This window comes from Zingiber officinale, chromosome 8A (genome assembly GCF_018446385.1).
Source record: "Zingiber officinale cultivar Zhangliang chromosome 8A, Zo_v1.1, whole genome shotgun sequence".
In the NCBI taxonomy this organism is placed as follows: domain Eukaryota; kingdom Viridiplantae; phylum Streptophyta; class Magnoliopsida; order Zingiberales; family Zingiberaceae; genus Zingiber; species Zingiber officinale.
Genome location: NC_056000.1, coordinates 30,707,185 through 30,731,221, shown reverse-complemented (window position 1 = coordinate 30,731,221; position 24,037 = coordinate 30,707,185). Strand labels below are relative to the sequence as shown.

The window sequence follows — 24,037 nt, the reverse complement described above, 5'->3', positions numbered from 1 at the left end:
ACGCCTCGGTAGATGCGAGATTGCGTACTTCCGTCGAAGTCTGAGGGCTCTTATATAAAGCTGTGGGGAGGCGTATGCACACCTACCGAGGCGTACACGTGTCCTTTACCATACCTTAGTATGAGTTTGTCAAAGGAACATGCCTGACACCATACTGCTACAGTCCGAGCACCGCTCTGATGGGACGGTAGAACCTTCTATCGTAAGATTCTGCGCATGGCTTGGTCGTTGAACATGCATGTTGTCAGAAGATGTCTTCCAATGTCCTCTTGTCCTTGTCTCCTTTTTCCCCGAGCCGAGCGTCCATCCGCTCGGCAGGCATCGGTCCGACCGGGCGTAGGTATCTGTCCGACCGGGTGCTCGGTTGAGACTGTTCCTTCACAGCATTGATGCTTTACGCCTCGGCCGAGCGGGCTACCCGCTCGGCCCGGCGACCCTGTTCACCATGAGCGTCGGAAACCCGACTCCCCGTCGGGTTGTCTTTGATTCCGCTTGGACTCGTTCGGCCGGTCGACCCACCCCTTCTCCAATCGGCGGGATCTCATGCTGACCCTTTTGACTTTTGACCTCTACGTGACGTTGACTCCCCTCCAGAGGGGGTCCCCCGACCTACTGTCGGATCAGATACTTTGGGGGAAAAACTTTCTCATGGGAGTTTTTAACTAAAACTATTTTTTGAAATATTTAAAATAACAAATTATTTTATAATTTTATATGATTTTCATAATATTTTAGCTAATATGAGTTATTTTATATTAGGCAATTATATTCTGGCCCTAAATTTGCGAATCCTACCTGATTTCCACAGCCCATCCGTCCGTTCTATATAATGCATCCTTTGAGGGTTTTCATACGCAGGAGTAGCCGCCGCCGTCGTCGTCTGCCTCATCCTCCTCTTGCCCTGGCGTTTTACTTCCTATCCTTGCTTATGATCTCGTATCTTCTCATTTGTAGTTGGAGAAGAAGCTGCCTTATGCTTTTGGGCTACGTCCAAAAGTTGCTCCGGTGAGTATCATCTCATTTGGAGAAAGCGGCTTGCCTTGAGAAGGCAATACCTTTTTCCTTCCAGCAATATAACATGCGAGATTTTGTATTCCATTAATTTTCCCCTGCTTTTACTAGCTTCACTGAGTATCAATGATTTGTCATTGATTGTTCATTCAGGAGCTGTCTTTGGTTTGTTTGGATAAGTTTTCAGGTGGTATACTTTTCGAGAATCAGAAAAAACTTAAAGTTGTTTTCTCGTCCTTTAACACCCATTGAGATTTTTTTCGCCTGTTGATCTTCAAAAAAAAAAATTGTCAACATTGCATGGGTTTTCCTGTTCACCTTCTGAAAGTGAATGGCTTGAGGATAGATGCCTTGAGATTATCAATCCTGATGTTAGCTCCTTATTATTTGTTATATCAATAATTTCATTTATAATTCTCTTCTATGCAAAAGCTTATGAGGATTGTGGTGGTTGTTGTCTTTCTTACTAATCCACATGAGAATAAACCTGCTTTTGTTTGCCACAATTTTGAATGTGGTCATACTATCTTATGATATTTAAACTCTAAATAGGATTGCTGCTATTTGAAATGTAGTATAGAGATAATTGAAGGTTCGAAATGGATATACTAGCTGAAATGTAAATGATAAAGTATAAAGACAATTCAAACTTGATGATTTATGTGGTTATTCAGCTTCTATTCCATGGCCTATCCTTGGAAACCTTTAAGTGGTGGAGACACCCCTTACAATAGCCTTTCTTTACAAAAAGAAATTACAATGGAAGTAAGAGAATAGAGTGGAGATTTAAGAAACTAACGAACTATGAACACTTGTCAAAGTATTAGACTTGTCATTAGTCTACTACTTATAGTATCAATCGATTGACTAGTTGATTAGAATTTAGATGACAAACAAAGATGAACAATATCTTTTTGTTCACTTTTCATTTATCTTGAGTTAATTGACTTGTCAACTCAAATATTAGTCAACTGGAAAATACATTTAGTCTACTGAAACAGACTGAGGCCATTTCTTAGTCTTGAGTTTAATCTCCAAGATTAGCCTACCATTATATATGATCGTACACAACTTTGCACAAAAGAAACCTACTAAGAGAGTTCAGAAATTATCTTTCTCTAGAACTTTGTTGAGAATTCTTGCTTCCAGACCTTCCTCTTATTGTAAGCATACTGTTAACTTGCCAAACATTTGGCCACTCTTAATCTCCACATTGGGCACATCTGATTAGTAAGCATCATATGATCTAACTCAAAAATTTATCAAACATGAAAACTCATTTGCATTAACAATAATTGCCTTTTATATGTATGCAATTGGATTGCCTAGCAGATTATTATAATTTTAAATTGTTCAGTGCATTCTACCCTTTCATCTAATCTTGTATTCTATGCAATCAATGGAACAATTGTGTAATTTAATTTCTGTTGTCCCCATATTTTGAATTATGCCTCTGCAATAATTCAATATTTTCTATGTTTTCATATTCTGAAAGTTTGTTCTTGTCACAGACAGAAATACTGTTTTGTCATTTGGAGTTATGGGCAATGATTGCATGTTATTGAATGCAATTTCTTGTGAGTATCTTGTAAGTCAGTATAATTTACTGAGGAGCAACTTTGGTGAGGCATGCACCTCTTTGTAAATCAGGATTCAGGGCCCAATTGATTTTGTAATTAAGTACGACAGTAGTAATTAATAATCCACTGGAAGTAATAGTAAATTATTACTTGTTTGTTGCACTTCTGTATTGTTGGTATGATCTCTGGCTTTGCTTCTCATGCTTACATGTTTATTGCTGGATATCCCTTCCAGCTATTATATTCCAGAATTAAAGTCTGATTGACTTTAGTCTCCTTTTAGAGGATTATATCTCACTAATTAAATAATTGTAACTATGCGTTTATTTCTTTTGATAAGACATTGCCCTTAATGAGCTAGGTTTAAAAAGGTTAATGATGATCATTGCTTCTTCTGACACCTCTTGTTTGAGACGGGCTACATCATGTCAGCTCTTCTTTGAGCAGAGTAGCAAATGTCTGAGACCCTTTCATGATCTAATTGTTAAGCGACTCGATTTCGAGATCCTGCTACTTGGCTTTCTAGTTTTTTTATCCTTTGTTGTACAACCAAATGATTCATTTCTCTTTCACATTTGTCTTTTTTTTAATTGTCCCAAGTTCATAACAAATTATTCTCAGTAGAGAAAGCATTCATTTAATACCAAAACTGCGTCATTTGTTGTGATTATTTCTTTTTATCAAATACTTGAACAATTTTAGCTTCTTGTTCTTGGGCCATGATGAATAATGCTTTTCTTCTGACACCTCTTGTTTGAGAAGGGCTTTAATGCATCTTCCTTGAGCAGATTTAGCAATGAACTGAGCCCTCGTTAATAGTCCTTTTTTGATCAACCCTATCATTATTCCTTTCGAACTATTTTGATTTCATACAAAATTATTTTATCCATACAAGCGAATGTATGGAGTTGTCAGGTATGATCTCTCATTCTAAGTGGAGGTTGAGCTTGCTGGTTACAGAGAGAATTGGCATTCCAGTTGCACTGTAAGTCTCACGTTTGGTATACACAGAGTCACCATAGATTACGCCATGAAATTATCAAAAATTAAATATGAATGCCTTCAATTGATATCCAGGTTCTTTTTATAAGTTTTATATTTCTTTGCTTTTTTTAATGACGACTTAGCCGTTGATATAAGTGTTATGTCTCTTTACTGTTCTTAACTTTAATCGGGCTATGTATGCAAAAAGTTGTAAATGTTTTGGGGCAACGAGTCTTTGTACGACGAGTGCTTAGGAAACGTATTGACCTCTTGGCATTTATGGAGCATTAAAGATTAGTTTAAGCAGATTAAAAAAATAGAGGTAGTAAGGGCCAAATGCTCAGGTTGATGGGTTTCTAGCAAGTTGTAGCCTCAAACTAGAACTAGCTTGGCCATTCAACAGCTATGCTAGAAGTCGATCTCAAGTGGGACCGGCTCTAGGGGGGCCGTTGATGTGGCGGTTCCACATTTTTTTTTTTTTAGAAGTCGATCTCAAGTGAAGAACAGAAGGTTAAAGGGTCCAGCGGCATGGGGCCGTCAGCAAAAGGTTAAAGGATAAAGCCATGAGTGTCCTTGTCCTCCGAGGCAACGTATGAGAATGAGATGTTAGAAGAAAATAATACGTTGTCGGAGATTTATGGAATATTTGATGAATTTAAATATATCGAATTAAATTTATTTATTTGTCAAATGGTTTAAGTTGATAATCTCAGATTGTCAGCAGTGATTGATATTTGTTAAGTGCCGAACGAAGGATGCCAAGTGGCTGAGCGAGCTAGCTTTCGAGCAAATTTGAGACTAGTCAAGTGTAGTGACCGAGCGAGTTTATAGTTGGTCGGGTAAGCAGAGAGATGTAGCGAGTTGAAGGCCGATCGGACAACTTAGTCGAGCGACCTTGACGATCAAGTGAGATACAAATCAAGGTCGGTCGGGTAGATAGATTGAGTGAAGCAGTCAAGTGATCGGTTGGACTGAGTAGCAGAGTGACCAATCGAGCGAATTGGAGGTCGGTCGGGCGAAGAGACCGAGCGAGCTGGAGGTCAGTCGGGCGAATAGGTCGAGCGAGCTGGAGGTCGGTCGGGCGAAGAGGCCGAGCAAGCTGGGGGTCGATTGAGTGAGCTGATCGATCGGGCGAGTTAGAGGTTGGGTGGGAGAAGACTAGAAAGCGATCGAATAAGCACGCTTCCAAGTGATCGGGCCGGTAAACAGCTAAGTGAAGCGGTCGATATAGAGCTGAGCGAATTGAGTCTTGTCGTAAACGCAGTTTCCTTGAAATATGTGTCTCATTTCCGGTTGTGCTTTGAGGCTTTCTCGGAACGTCGATTTCTAAGGATACAATGGTGTTCCGTGATTCCACCAAGTACTGGTGGTCACAACGAACTGAGTGGTATCCGAACTATCACAGACACTCCATCGAGCAAAAGTTGCACGACAGAGCAGGAGGGAATGTAGGTGGAGAGCTCCTGCTGCTTTTCCATGTATGTAATCTTTGCCTATGGTCGCACCTCCTTATCTAGGAGCTCAGACCAATGACAATGTTAATATCGTTTAATGATCATTATTTGTCAATTATGTAATGCTAACATTTTATTCGGCTGCATTAATCTTTTTATAATGCATCCGTTTCATTCGACTGCATTATTCTTTGTTTAATGTATTCGTTACACAAGAAGCAAATGGATTTACGTGGCAAAATGTTGGTTGTTCCATTTGGGTAAATTTTGCCTCGATTGGTTCAGAATTTGGCGTGCGTATATCGTGCCCGCACACGAGTCAACGTGATTCAATATAATCCGAGATCCGAGCCTTGGATTTGCACCCCCTTATGCATCTACGCGTGAGAGTGCCTCCTATCATGCATTTGTTCACATTCTCAATACATATGAATCAATATAAATCAACTTTATTGCCTTGGAGCTCTCAATGTGGGGCTAAAGTTTCATTCACAATGGAGCTCAAAGTAATGTCTTTGCCCGAGGTTATCTTCAGCATTACATTTCTGTGGCCCATGATGTTCGAGATTGCTGAGTTTCCCATGAACAATTTATCTCCAGTGACTTCTTTGAAGTTGTGGAGCACCTCCTTGTTGCAACACACATGTCTGGTGACTCCAGTATCGATCCACCAATGCCGCGGGTTTGAACCTACCAGGTTCAACTCAGTGACCACAACGCAGAGGCCGTCCATTTTTGGTCTCTCGTTCAAGTTGGTCTCCTTTTTCTTCTACTTTTTGCACTCTGAAGATTTGTGACTCACTCTGTCACAATTAAAGCACTTTCCAGAGAACTTCTATTTGCTGATGTCTCCTCTGGATTCCATCTTGGAAGGCTTAGGGTTCTTCTATTTCGAGCTTGATCGTGCTCGACCACATTGGCTTTCACAGTAGCCTGAGAGAATAATTTTCTCTCTAAACTCTTATTATCTTTTTCGATGCGAAATCTAATAATAAGTTCCTCCATATTCATTTCCTTTCGCTTGTGCTTCAAGTAGTTTTTGAAGTCCTTCCAGATTAGAGGCAGCTTCTCAATGATAGCGGCCACCTGGAAGGTCTCACTTATAATCATCCCTTTTGAGTGGATCTCGTGCAAGATCACCTGAAGCTCCTGGATTTGGTTGATCATCGTCTTGGAGTCAACCATCTTGTAATCCAGGAATTGACCCACGATGAACTTCTTGTCCCTTGCATTCTCCGTCTTGTACTTCTTATCCAGGGACTCCCACAGCTCTTTAGTCGTTCTCTTCATGCTATACACAGCGTACAGCGAGTCGGCAAGGTAGTTGAGGATGCATTTTCGGCAAAGGAACTCAGAATGAGTCCATGCTTCAACTCAACTGATGGTTTGTGCATCAGCATACTCAGCACGCTTGGGAGGGTCCTCGGTCAAGAACTAAGCTAGATTGGCATGGTCAAGTAGAAAAGAATCTTCTGCTACCACTTTTTGAAGTTCAATCCATTGAACTTCTCTGGCTTTTCTCCGTGACTGATTGACACAATTCCAATCGGGGTGAAGCGGGCCTACACGTGTTGAGTCTGTTGCACTTCAACATTCTATTATGTGGTCATCTCAACAGAATCGAATCTGTTTCAAGATTGTTAGAAGAAAATAATATGCTGTCGGAGATTTACAGGGTATTTGATAAATTTAAATATATCGAATTAAATTCACTTATATGTCAAATGACCTGAACTGATAATCTTAGACTGCCAGCAGGGACTAGTATCTGCCAAGTAACGAACGCAGACTGCACAGTGGCAGAGCGGGCTAGCTCTCGAGCAAATTTGAGACTGGCCGAGCGTAGTGATCGAGCGAGTTGAAGGTTGACTGGGCAGTTTAGCCGAGCGAGCTTAACGATCGAGTGTCGAGCGAGATACAGATCAAGGTCGGTCGGGCAGATAGACCGAGTGAAGTAGCCAAGTGGTTGGTCGGGCAGAGCAGCAGAGCGACCAACTGAGCAAACTGGAGGTCGGTCGGGCGAAGAGGCCGAGCGAGCTGGAGGTTGGCCAAGCGAAGAGGCCGAGCAAGCTAGGGGTTGGCCGAGCGAGCTGACCAATCGGGCGAGTTAGAGGCTGGTCGGGAGAAGACTAGAAAGCGACCGGATGAGCACGCTTCCGAGCGATCGGGCTGGCAAATAGCTGAGCGAAGGGATCGGTCTAGAGCTGAGCGAATCGAGGCCTGCGGTAAACGTAGTTTCTTTGAAACAGATTTGCCCCACCTCCGGCTGTGATTCGAGGCTTTCTTGGAACGTCTGTTTCCCTGGATACAATGGTGAACCGTGATTCCACCAAGCACTGGTGGTCACGGTGAACTGAGTGGTACCCGAATTATCACAGGCACTCCACCGAGCAAAAGTTGCATGATAGAGGAGGAGGGAACGTAGGTGGAGAGCTCCTGCTGCTTTTCTATGTGCGTAACCTTTTGCTTATGATCACAACCTCCTTATATAGGAGCTCAGACCAATGACAGCGTTAATGATTGTTTAATGATCATTATTTACTAACTATGTAATGCTAACGTTTTATTCGACTGCATTAATCTTTCTTTCACTATAAGAAAACATAGCTTTAGAAATAGATTTTTAAAACGAAAATAAAATCTGTTTTAAATTTTAATAAATTATAAACGGATTTGCTACGAAATTATTAATCCGTTTCATTTTAAAAGATAATAATATAGAAAAATATTTTTAAAATGAAATTTAAAATAAATTAAAAACAAAATTTATAAATTAATTTTTTATAAATAAAAATAAATATGGATTAGTAACGAAATTTGATACCAAATCTTATTGGTTTATAAATCTGTTTTAAAATATTTTAAACAGAAATAAAATCGGTTTATAATTTATATAATTGAAGAAAAAAATTATTAAGTAATTATAAATCTATTTTATTTTAATTAATCAAAAAGCCAAACCCTATTCTAATATAAAAGTTTGCATTTTTTCTCCCAAATCCTTCACGGTTGCCAGCGCGACTTTCTTCTTCGCCTGCACGATTTCTTCTCCGCCTCCACTCGATCTTCTTCTCCGGTCCCAAATCAGGCACAACTCTAAGGCAGGCATGACTCTGACTTAAGGGGCAAGCAATCTTCTTCTCTGGTCCCAAATCACGCACTACTCTATGGCACGCAACGCTCCGTCTTAAGGCGCACACGATCTTCTTCTCCAGAGTTCTTTCCACAATCCACCGAACAAGCTCAAGTTTAGGTAATCCTAATCTTCTTCTCCATCCTTCTCCGTCCTAGAACGTGCAGCACTAGTTGCGTCCTACTCATGCGATCGAGGTCATTCGCATGACCTAATCGTGCGGTGGTTGTCGCACGCAACGGCAATCACTCGCGCGACCTAATTGTGAGGTGGTTGCGCCTAGCCATTGCCGCAACCACCACATTGGTTCTAGCCTTGGTTATCTTGGCTGATGCCTTTCCACTGTCGTAGCCTTGGTCTCGCTGTCATTGCACACTTTTTTTCTACATGTGCTGCACGCTTTGTTTGCCCCGTATGCAAGATTAAACCCTATTGTTTTTTTAATTTACTATTTTATTAATAAAATTAGTTTTCAACCAGATATTATTATTGCAATGTTTTATTATTATTGTTTTCTTGTTGTGCATACAAGTTGTTGTCCGATTGAAGCAGTAACAAAACTTGATTGTCTAGGTTCCTGTCTAGCTTAATTACTACACAATTAGTCTTTTAATGTAATATATGTTTTTAGAGAATGATTAGCTTAGCTTATTTTGTTTATGAAAAATGTTTGTATATTTTTTTAAAATGTAGGAAATATTTCTACAAATCATAATTGGATGTGCCATCAAAATATCTTCATCGTGAGTTTATTGATGAGGTAGACTGGGGATATGAGGTTGCTGGAGGTGATAGCAAGGTCAAGGACGTCAGCAGATAAAGTCTCAGCTTACACTTGCTTGGTCGAGGATAACCCCATCGCAAATCTGAGGGCATTCGATTCCCTTTTGTGTGAGTTATTCTACTTTCCTTTCATCACATTCACACTGTTCAAAGTTAAATTCATTATTTAAAAGATCATACTTTAGTTTATGGACGTTTGAATTATGTATATGGTCTACCTTAACTTTCGTAATATTATTTACTATCTTATTTTTTTACAAGTATTAAGATGTATAGTATCTTCATGCTAATCATTTACTTGACAACTGAACGTCATGAGCTTAATCAACACTCATAGTCACCTGTAGCCAAGAAATCTCTTACTATAATTGATTTATTATCATCACAAGTAAGCTTCTAAGTGGTTAACTTTCTTTAAATTGTTTTCAAGGCCTGGGAATCCTTCAAGTATGTACCTTGGATTAGTAGTTGAAAATGAAGAGTGCAGGAATTTGATTTTTCTCATTGGTGTATGATTCATCAACTATTTGTTTTTTGGGGAATGGTAAATATATATAGATGAATTTAAAGAGGCTATACATGCACTAGATGTCTACAAAACGGTAGAAATCTGCACTTTGAGGAACATTCTCTCAACATTAGGCTCACATCCCTCAAGACGACATTGGTTATGAGTTTACTATAGGAGAAAAATCATACAATTGATCGCTAAGTAACGTGCCTTCGTCACTCATCCTTTGCCACAGATTTGCCTACGGAAAGCTCGAAATAGACTTGCCATCTTATGGATCTCAGATCTGATACTGATCCATCCGCAAATCCTTCTCCACAGATCTAATATGTCCTTTGCCACGGATTCATCAGCTATTTGTATTCATATGAAGAGTGCATTAAATGTTCCTCTCAACTTATAGCAACCTTGGATTAAATTTAAATGTTTCTCATTAGAGATTTATTGCTTGATTGGAAGAAGAGGGAGCTTTTGTTTACCATATGTTAATGATTTGGGAAGTTTTAGAGATGTATGAAAGACATGACTATAGTTGAGAGGTGGACGGAGACTATGGGGGAAGCAATGTGGATATAATAAAATATTCAAGAAATTAGAGGTGTTCTTAGATCCGAGTGTATATTCATAACAAACATGACAACAAAAAAAGGAAATGTAGTTTACTAGGAAAGGCACAAGAAGCATAGTTCATTGGGTTGGTACTGGTATCAATATGAGTGGCAAAAATTTATGCTCACCCTTATTGGGAAAGAATGATAGAATTGATAAAGCACATTTGGTATTCAAATTGATGTGATCACCTGCCCAAAATTATGTCTCAAATCACAGTTGGACTTGGATTCACAATATTCATTCTAGATTCTTTGTCTCTATGTCATTCTTTTTTGCGGTTGCTGCTAATTCACCTTTTCCCCTTCTCACTTTATATTATTTTATCTCCTCCACATGATTGCCACACAAAATCAAAGGATGAGTTACTTGAAAAATATCTTACTTTGGCTAGTTCTTAATGCCATTGACTAAGGAAAGCTCTGCCTCAATCAATCCTATCAAAACTGGGTGGATTGTGGCATAATAATGCTTACCTATGTCTTGATTGGCAAGTGGAATGATATATTATTATTATTATTATTAAGATATATATTGTGATTGTTAGTACTACTATCATATTCTTAGGTAGAAATTGCAATCATAATTCATAACAACCAATATAGTTGATTGCAGCAAAATATTGAATCAGATGATCTGGTGAAAATATTAGTACTATTTTCAATATTATTAGTACTATTGAGGTATCTATTTTGCTATTAATATTATATCCTAAGGTTGAGATTGAGATATGACAACCATGATGGTTGGCTTTTTCTGGAAAATTTCTATCAGATGATTTGGTAAAAGTCTTTGTACTAGTTCCAATTGTTTATGGGTTTGCAGCTCTTGGATCCAATAAATGACTAATTTGCTCTCTTACTGTTGAAGCATGTGATTTGATGCATTCTATACCAATTATTTGTGCCTAATACCATTCAAGAGCCTTACTCTTATGTACTTTTGGTATTGAAATAACTAAAAAATTTCTTCATTGAGTTGCAGTTATGGTGACATCGAAGGAAGGGAAATGCTATGCATTTACTAGCTTTGAAGCACTGAAGGAGTTGTTCCTTTTGAGGTAAGATGTCTTCCCTAAATGCACTTCTTTATATTGTTTCATCCTCATGTTTCCATTAATTGGATTTGTGGGTATATACCCTAGATTTATGTTAATATTATAAAGACCAGCTCTAGTTTACAGATAGACTAGATACCACATTATTCCAATAATTTAAGCATATGATAAATTTATTAAATATTTGACATTTAGATATAAATTTATTGTATCTTATTTGTTCTATTTTATATTGACATATATTATGTATAATTGTAGAAAAAAGATTTGAGATGAATTTGAGGTTTTTGAATGAATGCATAAAAGAAAGCAAGATATTGGAGAGTTTGTGGATAACAAATTAGCTCGAGTTAGTGTAAGTCAACATAATTAATTATTCATTAATTTTTTATTATCTTATATTAATTCTTACTTGTTTATTTTCATATTTGTTAAATTAATATAAGTTATTGTAATATGGACAGGAACAATATAAAAAGAGATAAGATGTTGATGATCAATCTACTTAGTCTTCGTTCTCAAAAAAAGGTATATTCGCTACCTTAGCGGCCCCCATAGTGCCGGCCCCACGGATATGGAGGGAGATTCATGCAGGTACACAGGCCATAGGCGCATGACGGGGTAAACCCCAGGTCGTCAGTTCCTGAGAATCGACCCCTGACTATTACGCCAGAGATACCATGCGCCCACCGTCTGCGCTACGCCCTGGGGGCACTTAGTCTTCATTCTCAAGTTATGGTGTGATGTGGTGGACGACCCATGCAAGGGGAAGGTGTACGGATTTGGATGCAATCGACACTTTAGAAGATCATACAATGGAAGTTCCAATGAAATGTGCTCCCATGAGAAGAACAAGGAATTATCTTAAGAAATTGAAGACATGCGTACTACTAGCAAGAGGATGGAGGAAGAAATTACTGAAAGCAAAAATAAATTAGAATTCATTATCAAAGAAAATAGATAGATGGAAGAACAACTTATCCAGGAAGGTAGACAAAGAGAAAAAAATCTAAAGGAGATGGTTCGTAAAATGATTCAAGATGTGGGATATACAAATCATTTATATCTAAGAGGATCTGGTTCCCGTCAGCGTCGTGATAAGTGAAATAAAGATTAAATTACTTTATGTTTAATTAATGGTTAAATGTATTTAGATGATGTGAATATTCATTTATTTCAATATTAATTCTACGATACTTTTGCATTAAAATTAATTGTTTTAAATATTTTTAATTTGTTTGAAATGTGTGATTGTTAAAAGTATTATGTAGATGAGAAATATAAAAAATTAATTCTACGATACTTTTGCATTAAAATTAATTGTTTTAAATATTTTTAATTTGTTTGAAATGTGTGATTGTTAAAAGTATTATGTAGATGAGAAATATAAAAATATAATATAATATAAATTTAGTAATAAATTTAAAAATGATTATATACGGATTTATAAATAAAATTATAAACAGATTAAAATTATATTTGATATGTTATTTGAAACAGATTAATTATGGATTTAAAATAAAATTTAAGACAGAATTTATATACGAATTTATAAACAGAATTATAAATAGATTAAAATTATATTTGTTATGTAATTTGAGACAGACTAATGACGGATTTAAAACAAAATTAGAAACGGAATTTGTATTTTTTAATTAATTTCATTTGGTCAAATAAAAACATATTCATAAACAGTTTTTCATTCTGTTTTTGAAATTAGAGACAAAATATTTTCGTCTTAAATTTAGCTATGGGGCTTTCACTAACGGATATTTGAAATGGAATATTCCGTCTCAAACATTCTTTAGAGACGGAAAAATGACTTTCAAAGATAGAATTTTTCGTCTCTGAAACCTTATTTTCTTGTAGTGTTTAATGCATCTGTTTCAACCGACTACATTACTCTTTCTTTAATGCATCCGTTACACAAGTAGCAAAAAAATTTACGTGACAAAATATTGGTTGTTTCGCTTGGATAAATTTTGCCCTGATCGATCCGTAATTCGGCGCGCGCATGTCGTGCCCACACACGAGTCAACATGGTTCAGTGCAATCCGAGCCTTGGATTTGCACCCCCTGTGCATCCACGCGTGAGAGAGTGTCTCTTATCATGCATTTATTCACATTCTCAATACATGTGAATCAATATAAACCAACATTATTGCTTGGAGCTCCCAATATGGGGCTAAAGTCTCATTCACAATAGAGCTCCATGCCTCTTCCACCTCTTCTCCATTCACAAATCTTCAACAATCCCCCACATGAATGGAGATAGGATATATGATAGCATTTAGCAGTTGAGTCAAGTATAGGATAGGTAGGTTTTACCCTTTGAACATTCCCTTGTGAAGATCTGGTTGCTTACTGACTGATAGTAGACACGATGTTCTTGTACTATACTACCGTTTGTATAAGTAGTGATAAATCTCACCGAAGATTCTCCTTGATACAACTCAGTTCTCATGAGTGTGTTCATTCTTAGTCATGAACACGCCTAATTGTGTGAGAAGCTCTAAGAATTGTGCCTTCAATTCTCTTCGAAGCGACCCTTTTTTTTTCACATAGCCGATCTCTTAAAAATATTCCACATTACTCTTCTTGGATCATTCAAAGTCATGTGCTTAACCTCCATCCTTCACTGATTCATTGGGTCGTTCTCCCACAGTGTGTTTAGTCAGTGCAAATTAGTTGTCACTTTGAACCTAGTTCTTGGGATCTCCAGTCAGCATAGGTTGGGTGTCCTCTGCACTGATTGCTAACAACGGTATCAAGTTCATTCCTCGTGATGAACTCACAACTAACTCTCGATTTAACCCTTTGGTTAGCGGATCCGCAAGGTTATCTTTTGACTTCACATAGTCAACAGTGATAACTCCCGTTGAAAGCAGGGGTGGATCTAGGCGAGGGCTGGAGTAGGCTGAAGCCCTCGCCAAGATCTGTCGGACAAGGAGGAGCTATGGGGTTGATGTGGGGTTGACTTCTCTCCGCCCTCACAGAGCGATGGAGTCCCAGCCATGAGTCGATTGCTGTCTGCCGATCAGCGTCTAGCCTGCGAAGGGTGGGAAGGGGCACAGTGGGGGTAGATGCTTGTGCGGCAAGCAATCGATGCAGAAGATGTTCTTCTAGTTCTTCTTGTGGCTTCCTTGGGCGCCACATCCCACGAAGAAGCTCTCCTCCATCAACCTCCCCAGCCATCCTGGCATTGCCGCCACCGTCGATCCGCACTTGCCTCCTCTTCTATGCATCCGATCGAAATCATGCAACTAATAGCTTTCAACCTTTCTTGGACGAATGGGGAAGAAGCTTTGTCTTCGTCTCTTTTTATTTTATTTTATTTTATAAAAGAACTCCTTATTAAAAAAAACCATCTTCTTACCTTTTGCAATCTGCTGTAGCCCGGGCCTGGGCCCAGGCCCAACCGCCTAAGTTAACAAATCATTCTCTCATTCTCTTACCGATTTATTTTCCCTAAATGTGATTTCAAAACCCTCAACTCTCTCTAGTGCTCTCCGCCTCTCCCTCTCCTCCTCTCGTCTCTCTCTTTTCTCTTTGTCATCGTTGATCTGCTGCCCAAGTGCCCCAACCACTGCTGTAGTGCTCAGTCCAGATCCAATTGGCAGTCAAAAAACTACATATTTATTTTCCATTGCCCATTGTTCATTCAAAATTCAAGGTAATTTTTTTTTACCATTCATAATTGTAAATGTTGATTTAATCACATAATGTACATGACTTTATTTTTAGTGTAGATTATGGAAAGTTTTTTAAACCTAAATGTACGTAGTGAAGGTTCTTCCAATGATCCTAATATCAGTAAAGCTGTGGAAAATCAATCTCTTGTGGAATTAGATTTAACCGATACTTCAATAAGCAATAGTCTAATAGTAATTTTGTAATTTATTAATTTACTATTTTATTATTTTTACTATGTCGAATTGAACTGTTTGTTATTAAATATATTTATTATGTCGCAAAAAATTTTTTTATTAGCCCTCACTAGAACTTATCTTTGGATCTGCCCCTGGTTGAAAGTAATTGTCTAATGGTATTATGTCTATGACGTATATGTTTATAGACTTACCATTATACAGATGGCTCTGTGCCCGACAAATTGCCGATTGACTATCGCAATGTATGCAAATTACCGACACAGGTTTCGGCCATCGTGGAATATCTTATAAGAATTGTCGTAGTCATTCAACTCCTTCACCACATTTGTCAAGTGCTACAAACTCAGATTCCATCGTGGCTTTGGTTATTACGGTCTGCTTAAAAGATTTTCAGGAAATGGTTGTACTTCTCAAAGTGAATACATATCCACTCGTAGATTTAGAGTCTTTTATATCAGATATCCAACTTGCATCGCTGTATCCTTCGATCACAGAAGGATATCTCATATAGTGTAGACCATATTCACGAGTATATCTTAAGTATCTCAGTACTCTTGTTATCCCTTTCCAGTGCTTAACATTGGGATTACTCGTGTATCTACTCAGTTTACTTATTGTGTAGGCCAAGTCTGGTCGTGTACAACTCATCAGGTATATCAGACTTCCAATCACTCGAGAGTTCTATTATTGAGAGATACTTTCACCTCGATTTTTCGATAGATGTTGACTCGTATCTATCGGCGTTTGTACCAACGCAGTATCACCCTTGGTGAATTTCTCAAGAATTTTTTCCGCGTAATGGGATTGACTAAGAATAAGTCCTTCTGTCGTTTTAAGAATTTTGATTCCTAGAATAATATCAACTAGGCTCGTGTCTTTCATGTCAAATCTTGAGTTCAACATATCTTTAGTGGATTTGATTATCTTATCATTACTCCCAATGATAAGTATGTCACCTACATATATGCACAAGATGACATAGTCACTCTCTGTAGTTTTCATGTAGACACATTCATTAATCTTGGATCCACATTCCTTCATGGCATTATCAAATTTCTCATGTCACTGTTTTGGTACTTGTTTTAAGCTATATAATGAGTTCACCAATTTACATACCTTGTTTTTCTGTCCTGACAAAAAAAATCCTTTAGGTTGCTCCGTGTAGATTTCTTCTTCTAAATCCCCATTTAGAAAGACTATATTTACATCAATCTAATGTATTTCTAGATTCCATAGAGCGGTAATAGCCAACAATACTCTAATGGAAGTTAATCTCGATACCTAAGAATACGTATCAAAGTAATCAATGTCTTTTCATTGTCGGTATCTTTTGATTACCAATCTGACCTTATACTTATCAATTGTGTCATTTGATTTCATTTTCTTCTTGAAGATCCACTTACAATCTAGTGGTTTACTTCCCGGAGAAAGATCCACAAGTTCCCAAGTGTGATTTTGCAAGATAGATTCCATCTCATATGCAATTGAGTCTCTCGAGTGAGGTCCATCATGAGAACCTACAACTTCTGAGTAACTTCGGGATTCAATTTCCAACATGAAAGTGATAAATCCGATATATAGGATCTTTCTACTCGAGCTTTTTTGCTTCGTCTAAGTTCAACCTCCATTGGTTCCTCATCATCATCTTCACCTTGTGTTTTATATGCTCGCTTTGAGGAGCTAGCATCCTCTCGGGTCATATACGGAAACACATGCTCGAAGAACGAGACATTTCTCGATTCTATTATCGAGTTCTTGTCTATCTCCAGTATTTGTGATTCATACACAACAAACCGATACACACTATTGTTCTGTGCATATCCAATAAATATGCAATCAACAGTCTTAGGTCCTATCTTAATCCTTTTCGAATCAGGTACCAAAACTTGGAAAGACACCCCCACATTCGTTAATATTTATAGGACAGTTGTCTTCCATTGCACAACTCATAAGGGCTTTTATTTATTTTATTCTGAATCACTTTATTTAAAAGGTAATTAGCTGTTAACCCAGCTTCCCCCCACATGAATTATGACAATCCAGAGCTCAATAGAAGGGCATTTATCATTTCCTTTAGAGTTTGATTTTTCCGCTCAGCAACTTCATTTTGCTAAGGAGTATAAGGAGTTGTCGTTTCATGTATGATCCCATGTTCAACACATAACTCAGCAAACAGTGATAAATATTCACCATCTCGATCACTTCGAACCATCTTAATCTTTCTATTAAGCTGGTTTTCAACATTATTCTTACAGAGAGCAAATTTCTCTATAAGTTCATCCTTACTTTTGAGAAGATACACATAACAGTATTTTGTGTTATCATCTACAAAAGTGATGAAGTACTATTCCCACCATGTATTAATGTGCCTTTGAGGTCGCACACGTCAGTGTGAATTAGCTTGAGTGATTCGTTGCTTCTTTCAATATGTTGAAAGGATTACTTTGTCATTTTCGCTTCTACGCAAATCTCATACTTATGTTTTGGGTCAAGGTGGAATGTAGGTATGCTTTGCATATTTATTAATCTATGTAACACATCGTAGTTAACATGTCATAGTCTACCATACTATAAACACGAAGACTCAAACATATAAATGGAAGAGCTTTCATTTTTATTTATCTTAGGCCTAATCGCCATGACATTGAGTTTAAACATCCCATCAGATACATAGCCTTTTCCTACAAATATTCCATTCTTGGATAATATAACTCCGTCTGATTCAAAAATAATGCAAAAGTCATGCTTACTTTACAATGATCCGGACACTAGATTCTTTCGAATCTCCAGAACATACAACACATTATTCAGAGTAAGGTCCTTGCCCGAGGTCATCTTCAGCACTACTTTTCCTTGGCCCATGATGTCTGAGGTTGCTGAGTTTCCCATGAACAATTTGTCTTCAGTGACTTCTTTAAAGTTGTGGAGAAGCTCCTTGTTGCAACACACATGTCTGGTGGCTCCAGTATCGATCCACCATTGCCATGGGTATGGTGGCTCCAGTATCGATCCACCATTACCATTGCTATGGTGGCTCCTTCTTTTTCTTCGGCTTTCTGCACTCCGAAAATTTGTGACCCACTCTGTCACCGTTAAAGCACTTCCCAGAGAACTTCTTTTTGTTGATGCCTCCTCTGGGTCTCATCTTGGAAGACTTGGGGTTCTTCCGTTTCGAGCTTTAACTGTGCTCGATCACGTTGACTTTTATAGTAGCCTGAGAGAATAGCTTTCTCTCTAAACTCTTGTTGTCTTCTTCGATATAAAGTCTAACAATAAGTTCCTCCACATTCATCTCCTTCCACTTGTGCTTTAAGTAAAAAGTCATTTCAACCTGGAGGTAGCTTCTCAATGATAGTAGCCACCTGGAAGGTCTCACTCACAACCATCCCTTTTGAGTGGATCTCGTGCAAGATCACCTGAAGCTCCTGGAGTTGGCTGATCACCGTCTTTGGAGTCAACCATCTTGTAATGCAGGAATCGACCCACGATTAACTTCTTGGCCCCTGCATCCTCCGTCTTGTACTTCTTGTCCAGGAACTTCTACATCTCCTTAGTCGTTCTCTTTATTCTATACACAATGTATAGCGAGTCGGCAAGGCAGTTAAAGATGTAGTTTCGGCAAAGGAATTCAGAATAAGTCCATGCTTCCACTCAATTGATAGTTTATGCATTAGCATCCTCAGCATGCTTGGGAGGGTCCTCAGTCAATAACCGAGTCAGATTGAGCGTGGTCATGTAGAAGAGCATCTTCTGCTGGCACCTCTTGAAGTTCAGTCCATTGAACTTCTCTGGCTTTTCCCCGTGACTGATTGGCACAGTTCCAATCGGGGTGGAGGGGGCATGCACGTGTTGAGTCTGTTGCACCTCAACATTCTATTCTGTGATCATTTCAATAGAATCGAATCTGTTTCAAGATTGTTAAAAGAAAACAATCTACTGTAGGAGATTTATGGGGTATTTGATGAATTTAAATACACCAAATTAAATTCATTTATCTGCCAAATGACCTAAGCTGATAATCTCAAGCTGCTAGCAGGGGTTGGTATCTGCCAAGTGTCGAACGAAGGTTGCATAGTGGCCGAGCGGGGCTAGCTCTCGAGCAAACTTGAGACTGACCGAGTGAGCTTATAGCCGGTCAGGTAAGCAGAGAGACCGAGCGAGTTGAAGGTCGGCCAGGTAGCTTAGCCGAGCGAGCTTGACGATCGAGTGTCGAGCGAGGTACAGATCAAGGTCGGTCGGGTAGATAGACCGAGCGAACCAGCCAAGTGGTCAGTCGGACAGAGTAGCAGAGCGACCAACCGAGCGAACTGGAGGTCAGCCGGGCAAAGAGGCCAAGCGAGCTGGAGGCCTGTCGGGAGAAGAGGCCGAGCGAGATGACCGACCGGGCGGGTTAGAGGTCGATCAGGCGAAGACTAGAAAGCGACCGGACGAGCACGCTTCCAAGCGACCATGCTAGCAAACAGCTAAACGAAGCGATCGGTCTAGAGCTGAGCGAACCGAGGCATGCGGTAAACGTAGTTTCCTTGAAACAGATTTGCCCCACCTCCATGTATGCTTCGAGGCTTTCTCGGGATGTCTGTTTCTCAGGATACAACGATGAACCGTGATTCCACTAAGTACTGGTGGTTACGGCGAACTGAGTGGTACCCGAACTATCACGGGCACTCCACGAGCAAAAGTTGCACGACAGAAGAGGAAGGAACGTAGGTGGAGAGCTCTTGCTGCTTTTCTATGTACGTAACCTTTTGCTTATGGTTGTGGCCTCCTTATCTAAGAGCTCAGACCAATGACACGTTAATGATCGTTTAATGATCATTATTTGTCAGTTATGTAACGCTAACGTTTAAAAATTTTGATTGTTCCTCATGGGCAAATTTTGCCCTGATCGGTCTGACATTCGCCGCGCGCAAGTCGTGCTCGCACATGAGTCAATATGGTTCAGTGCAATCCACGCCCTGGATTTGCACCCCCTGCGCACCTACTCGTAAGAGAGAGTCTCTCCCTATATATTTATTTACATTCTCAATACATGTGAATCAATATAAACCCACCTTATTACATTCGAACTTTCAATATAAAATTAAAATATCATTTATAATTTATAATGGAGCTTCATACTTTTTCCATTACTTCTCCATTTACAAATCTCCCACATGAGATGCCTTACGTGTACTAGATCCATGTGGTCCACATGACTTCAGCGGTCAAATTCTTGATTATATTTCCTTAACCAAAAGAGCAATGACTGTAATAAGGGGGAAGATAACCTAGGGCCATGTTTCTAACCCTACTTAATGGGCCGTCCTCTCTACTCAACAAAAGCAGAAAGGGCTCAAGGCATGGGTAGATGGGCTTGTAGCGGCCGTCCTACTTTCAAAATTAACAACTCAGTTATCCTTTCCCTCTATTGTCCACCCTTTCCTCGCCCTTTGTTTTGAAGGCGATCGTTTGAACAGGCAATGAAGGCACTCACAAAATCACGATCGATTTGATAGTGAAATCACAACGAAGCCTAATTGTAATTTTTGCCTCGACTGTGAAATTGTGGCTAAGATTATATTGTTGGGATTGGCCACGAAGCAACTACCGAGCTGGTCACAAAATCAATATATGATTTTTTGATATATCACGGCTAGGCTTTTTCGAATGCAAAAGTTATTATTATCATGCTCTTACAAATCCAATTAATTTTAGAGATATGATTTACTAATTAGGTAAATCCAAAAGCACAAACAAACAATTCCTTGCTCAAGATTTTTCATCTCATTAAAAAAAATTATCCGTTGTTGTATTTAATTCTGCTAAATACCTTGGGCAACATACCCAGGCTATGAAAAAACTTAGAAAATATTTGTATGACTTTGATAATTATAAAAGCTGATGTGGACTCAGCGGCAGTTGGATCGGCAGGGTGACCCACGATCGTTTTGTTGAGATGTCTCCTTCGTTGTTATTATTATTATTATTATTATTATTATTATTATTATTATTATTATTAGATGTCACGTGCGAGAAGCCAGAATCGATACTTTCCTTGAGGCGGAGGGAGAATAAAGAAACGGAGACGCTGGGATTCACTTTCGGCTTCGGCTAACCCTAAAAATTCGTGCGTACCTTTCACATCATGACGTTACTTCCCCTGTCGCGTGCTCCGATTCTTCCTGCCCCCGGCTTCTAGGAGCTGCCGGCGCACTCAGTTGCTTGCTCGATTCGATCATGGAGTCTCAGATCGGCGGGAACAGCATTCAAACTTCGCGGTAGCAAGCCATTCCAAACCCTAATTTTATTCGTTGTCCTTTTACTGTCCGGTGAAATGGCACTGTGCTGTGGCCCACAAAGAATCAAGCTTTTGCCCTTTTGGACTAATTATACTTTATTACGAGATTTTAGTAATCCAATTTAGTATTAATTCGTTGGAGAGACGATCCAGTTGGAGGTATATGGTAGATTACTGTACTCTCAATCTGTGATGAGCGATTGTGTGTGGTCCTTACATTGTTTGGTGAAATGTCGAAGTCACAAAATTTGATCTTTCAGGCACTAGGAATGACTTTGCCTTTTAATTTCTTTCAGTAGGGAAATGGAGGACTAATTGGTTGTAGAGATATATGATCAAGTAGGGGCAAAAAAAGGTAGGAATTGGTTGGTGGATTATAGGCGTTCAACTTTTGAGGAAAGATTGTGGCTGAAGCTGTATAAATGAGTCCTCTTTAATTATAGGGAATTGTACAGTAGCCAATAACGAACGATCCTATAATCACATTGACAATGGATTGCTAATTCACAGTCGATAGCATATCTAGTTATGTAGGACTGTATATGTTGAAACTACCACTTAGATTCTGGTCAATTAAATTGTATTTTGTCGATTTTTACTAACATTGCCAATATATGTTAGTCTATTATTCTTATCTTTGGGGAAAAGTTGTCATTAGTAAAAACAAATTCTCTACAGAACATAAAAAGGGACTAATTTGGTTACACGGAGAAATGAAAAGAGATAGAATATTGAAAATAGGAGCCAAATGTGACACTCATTTAGTCTCATATTAAGAATTGTAAGCCAAAACTTATACTTTAGATGAGTTAACTTCTGATGATTTGAGTTTAAGTGATTTGAGTTGGACCTTACAAGTTTAGTGATCTATTCTCTTAACATTTAGAAGAATTATGCTAAAAAATGTTAATCATTCTTCTAGTTGATAACTGAGAAAATAATTTTGATAACTAAGAAAATAATTAGTATGCTATCATTCTTATTTTCCTTCCAGCCTGAGGAAGTGCAAATGCCCAATATTACAGGCCTGCATGTCTCTTCATATTATGCTTAATATCTAACTGGAAACAACCTTTTGCATAATCAAAGTCTGACACAAAAATCCAATGAAGGATCTCTTTCATTAGGTTAATTTGATCTTCTATTTTAAATTTCCTTCTTATTAAATTGTACAACGCTTTTTTTTTCAGGGGAAAATGGGAGGAGACATCCCATGCAAGTCTTCTGTATACAATTACAGCAATCCATGGTAAAGAATATATCAATGAGCTTTTGCTTAATGCTTCCTACAATGTGAAGGTGGAAACTCTACAAGGAAGTCGGTCAAAGATAGTGGAGTTGCTCCTCCACCATCTTTTTATCTCTTCTTATTCACACGCTATCCTTCTACTACCATGTGGTGACATTCACAACCGAAGTGGGCCTTCACTCTCATTTCCCATCACCAGTTCTATTATATATTCTTCTTTCTTCCACTCTCAAGATCCCTCTTCTCCTCGTGCTCCGTCATAACTAGCACACCATTAATTTTCTTGGGGGAGTTTTAGCTCATTTCTATACATTGCACGTCATTCCTTTGTGAGATGGCAACATCTTCAATGCATATTGGCATGGACTCCTCTGAGTGGCTAAAGGTTATTAATTCTCTGAAATTAACTCTTCTGTTTCTGCGCTAAATTAAATGGCCCCTAGTTTTCTTAATTGTTCTACTCAGTGAAAGAAATGGCTTGTCACACAGCTCAATGCAGGCAAGCTTTTACATCTTTCGTTAATGATTGTGATTTATGCAGAGCATCGTGATGAGCCACGAAGACAAGGTCATAGCTGCAGACTACTCCCTGACCTCTGACGAGCTGATCTCATGCTTGACGCCAATGCCGGCAACTGAGAAGAGGTTGCGACCACCACCACAGGAGCAACAGGCCCTCAAGTGCCCACGGTGTGACTCCATGAACACAAAGTTTTGCTATTACAACAACTACAGCCTCTCTCAGCCTCGCTACTTCTGCAAGACATGCCGCCGCTATTGGACAAAGGGTGGCTCACTCCGCAATGTTCCTGTTGGCGGTGGCTGCCGTAGAAACAAGCGCCGCCCTGCCTCTGCTACCATTTTGGTGGCTGCACCAGTGCGACATCAGCTGCCACCGGCAGTCCCCCTAGGCGGCCTAAAACCAGTACAGCTCCCAAATTGCTTGATGAACGAGGGCAGTTTAAATATCATGGATTGCAGTTACAATTCTGGTGGGCTTAATCTCGTCATGAACCATGCTAAACATGAAATTGGAGATATGAACACGCTTGGGCTTTGCATAGACAGAAGCGCATTAATGGTGGAGCCTTGTCAAAAGCTGAAGTTTATGCTGGAAGATGAGCGTTGGGATCATGAAGTTAAGTCTGGTGATGAATCCTGGAGCAATGTTCTCTCTATTGGGTGGCAAGGATCAGTCGGCTACTCTAATGACCATGGATCACTATCATCATCGTTGGGCAGAATATAAAATAGGGAAGGCATCGTATTAGTAGTATAAATATATTGCTGCTAAATCCTTTGGAGTGGAATTAAGAGACGCATACTTAATTCCATGTTTTGTTTTCTGATGAAGAATGGAAATGTCATAACGCTTAATTTGCAATCAAGTTAATTCTCTAATGCAGTTTGATGATCTTGCCTTCCATAAAGGTAATAGGAAAGACAATGACCTCAAGAGTTCGCATCTGAAAAAGATGGTATGAAAATTGTTTTATATG

At 38.9% G+C, this 24,037-nt stretch overlaps 1 protein-coding gene and 2 non-coding genes across 9 annotated transcripts; all 3 read left to right on the top strand.

Moving 5' to 3' along the window:
- The first annotated feature begins 804 nt into the window (after positions 1 to 804).
- On the top strand, positions 805 to 23,952 carry LOC122008284 (dof zinc finger protein DOF1.8-like). Of its 7 annotated transcripts, XM_042563973.1 has the most exons (6): positions 805 to 1,005; positions 2,523 to 3,576; positions 8,856 to 9,053; positions 11,050 to 11,125; positions 22,480 to 22,538; positions 23,080 to 23,952. In XM_042563973.1, the coding sequence occupies exons 3-6, from the start codon at positions 8,936 to 8,938 to the stop codon at positions 23,136 to 23,138; spliced, it is 312 nt and encodes a 103-aa protein (XP_042419907.1). In that variant the 5' UTR covers positions 805 to 1,005; positions 2,523 to 3,576; positions 8,856 to 8,935; the 3' UTR covers positions 23,139 to 23,952. The 7 variants fall into 7 exon arrangements, with proteins under 7 accessions (XP_042419907.1, XP_042419905.1, XP_042419900.1 ...); XM_042563971.1 differs by lacking the exon at positions 805 to 1,005 and having other exon boundaries at positions 3,191 to 3,576; XM_042563966.1 differs by lacking the exon at positions 805 to 1,005 and having other exon boundaries at positions 3,267 to 3,576; positions 22,480 to 22,923.
- On the top strand, positions 2,963 to 3,057 carry LOC122013205. Its single transcript, XR_006120529.1, has one exon. It is a non-coding gene; the product is annotated as a small nucleolar RNA snoR1 (small nucleolar RNA).
- Positions 3,307 to 3,399, top strand: LOC122013204. Its single transcript, XR_006120528.1, has one exon. It is a non-coding gene; the product is annotated as a small nucleolar RNA snoR1 (small nucleolar RNA).
- Positions 23,953 to 24,037: the final 85 nt, after the last annotated feature.

Coding starts and splice junctions, on each gene's coding strand:
- LOC122008284 (XM_042563966.1), top strand. CDS start 22,873: ATGGCAACATCTTCAATGCATATTGGCATGGACTCCTCTGAGTGGCTA. Junction 22,924..23,079: donor ACTCCTCTGAGTGGCTAAAG/GTTATTAATTCT, acceptor TGATTTATGCAG/AGCATCGTGATGAGCCACGA.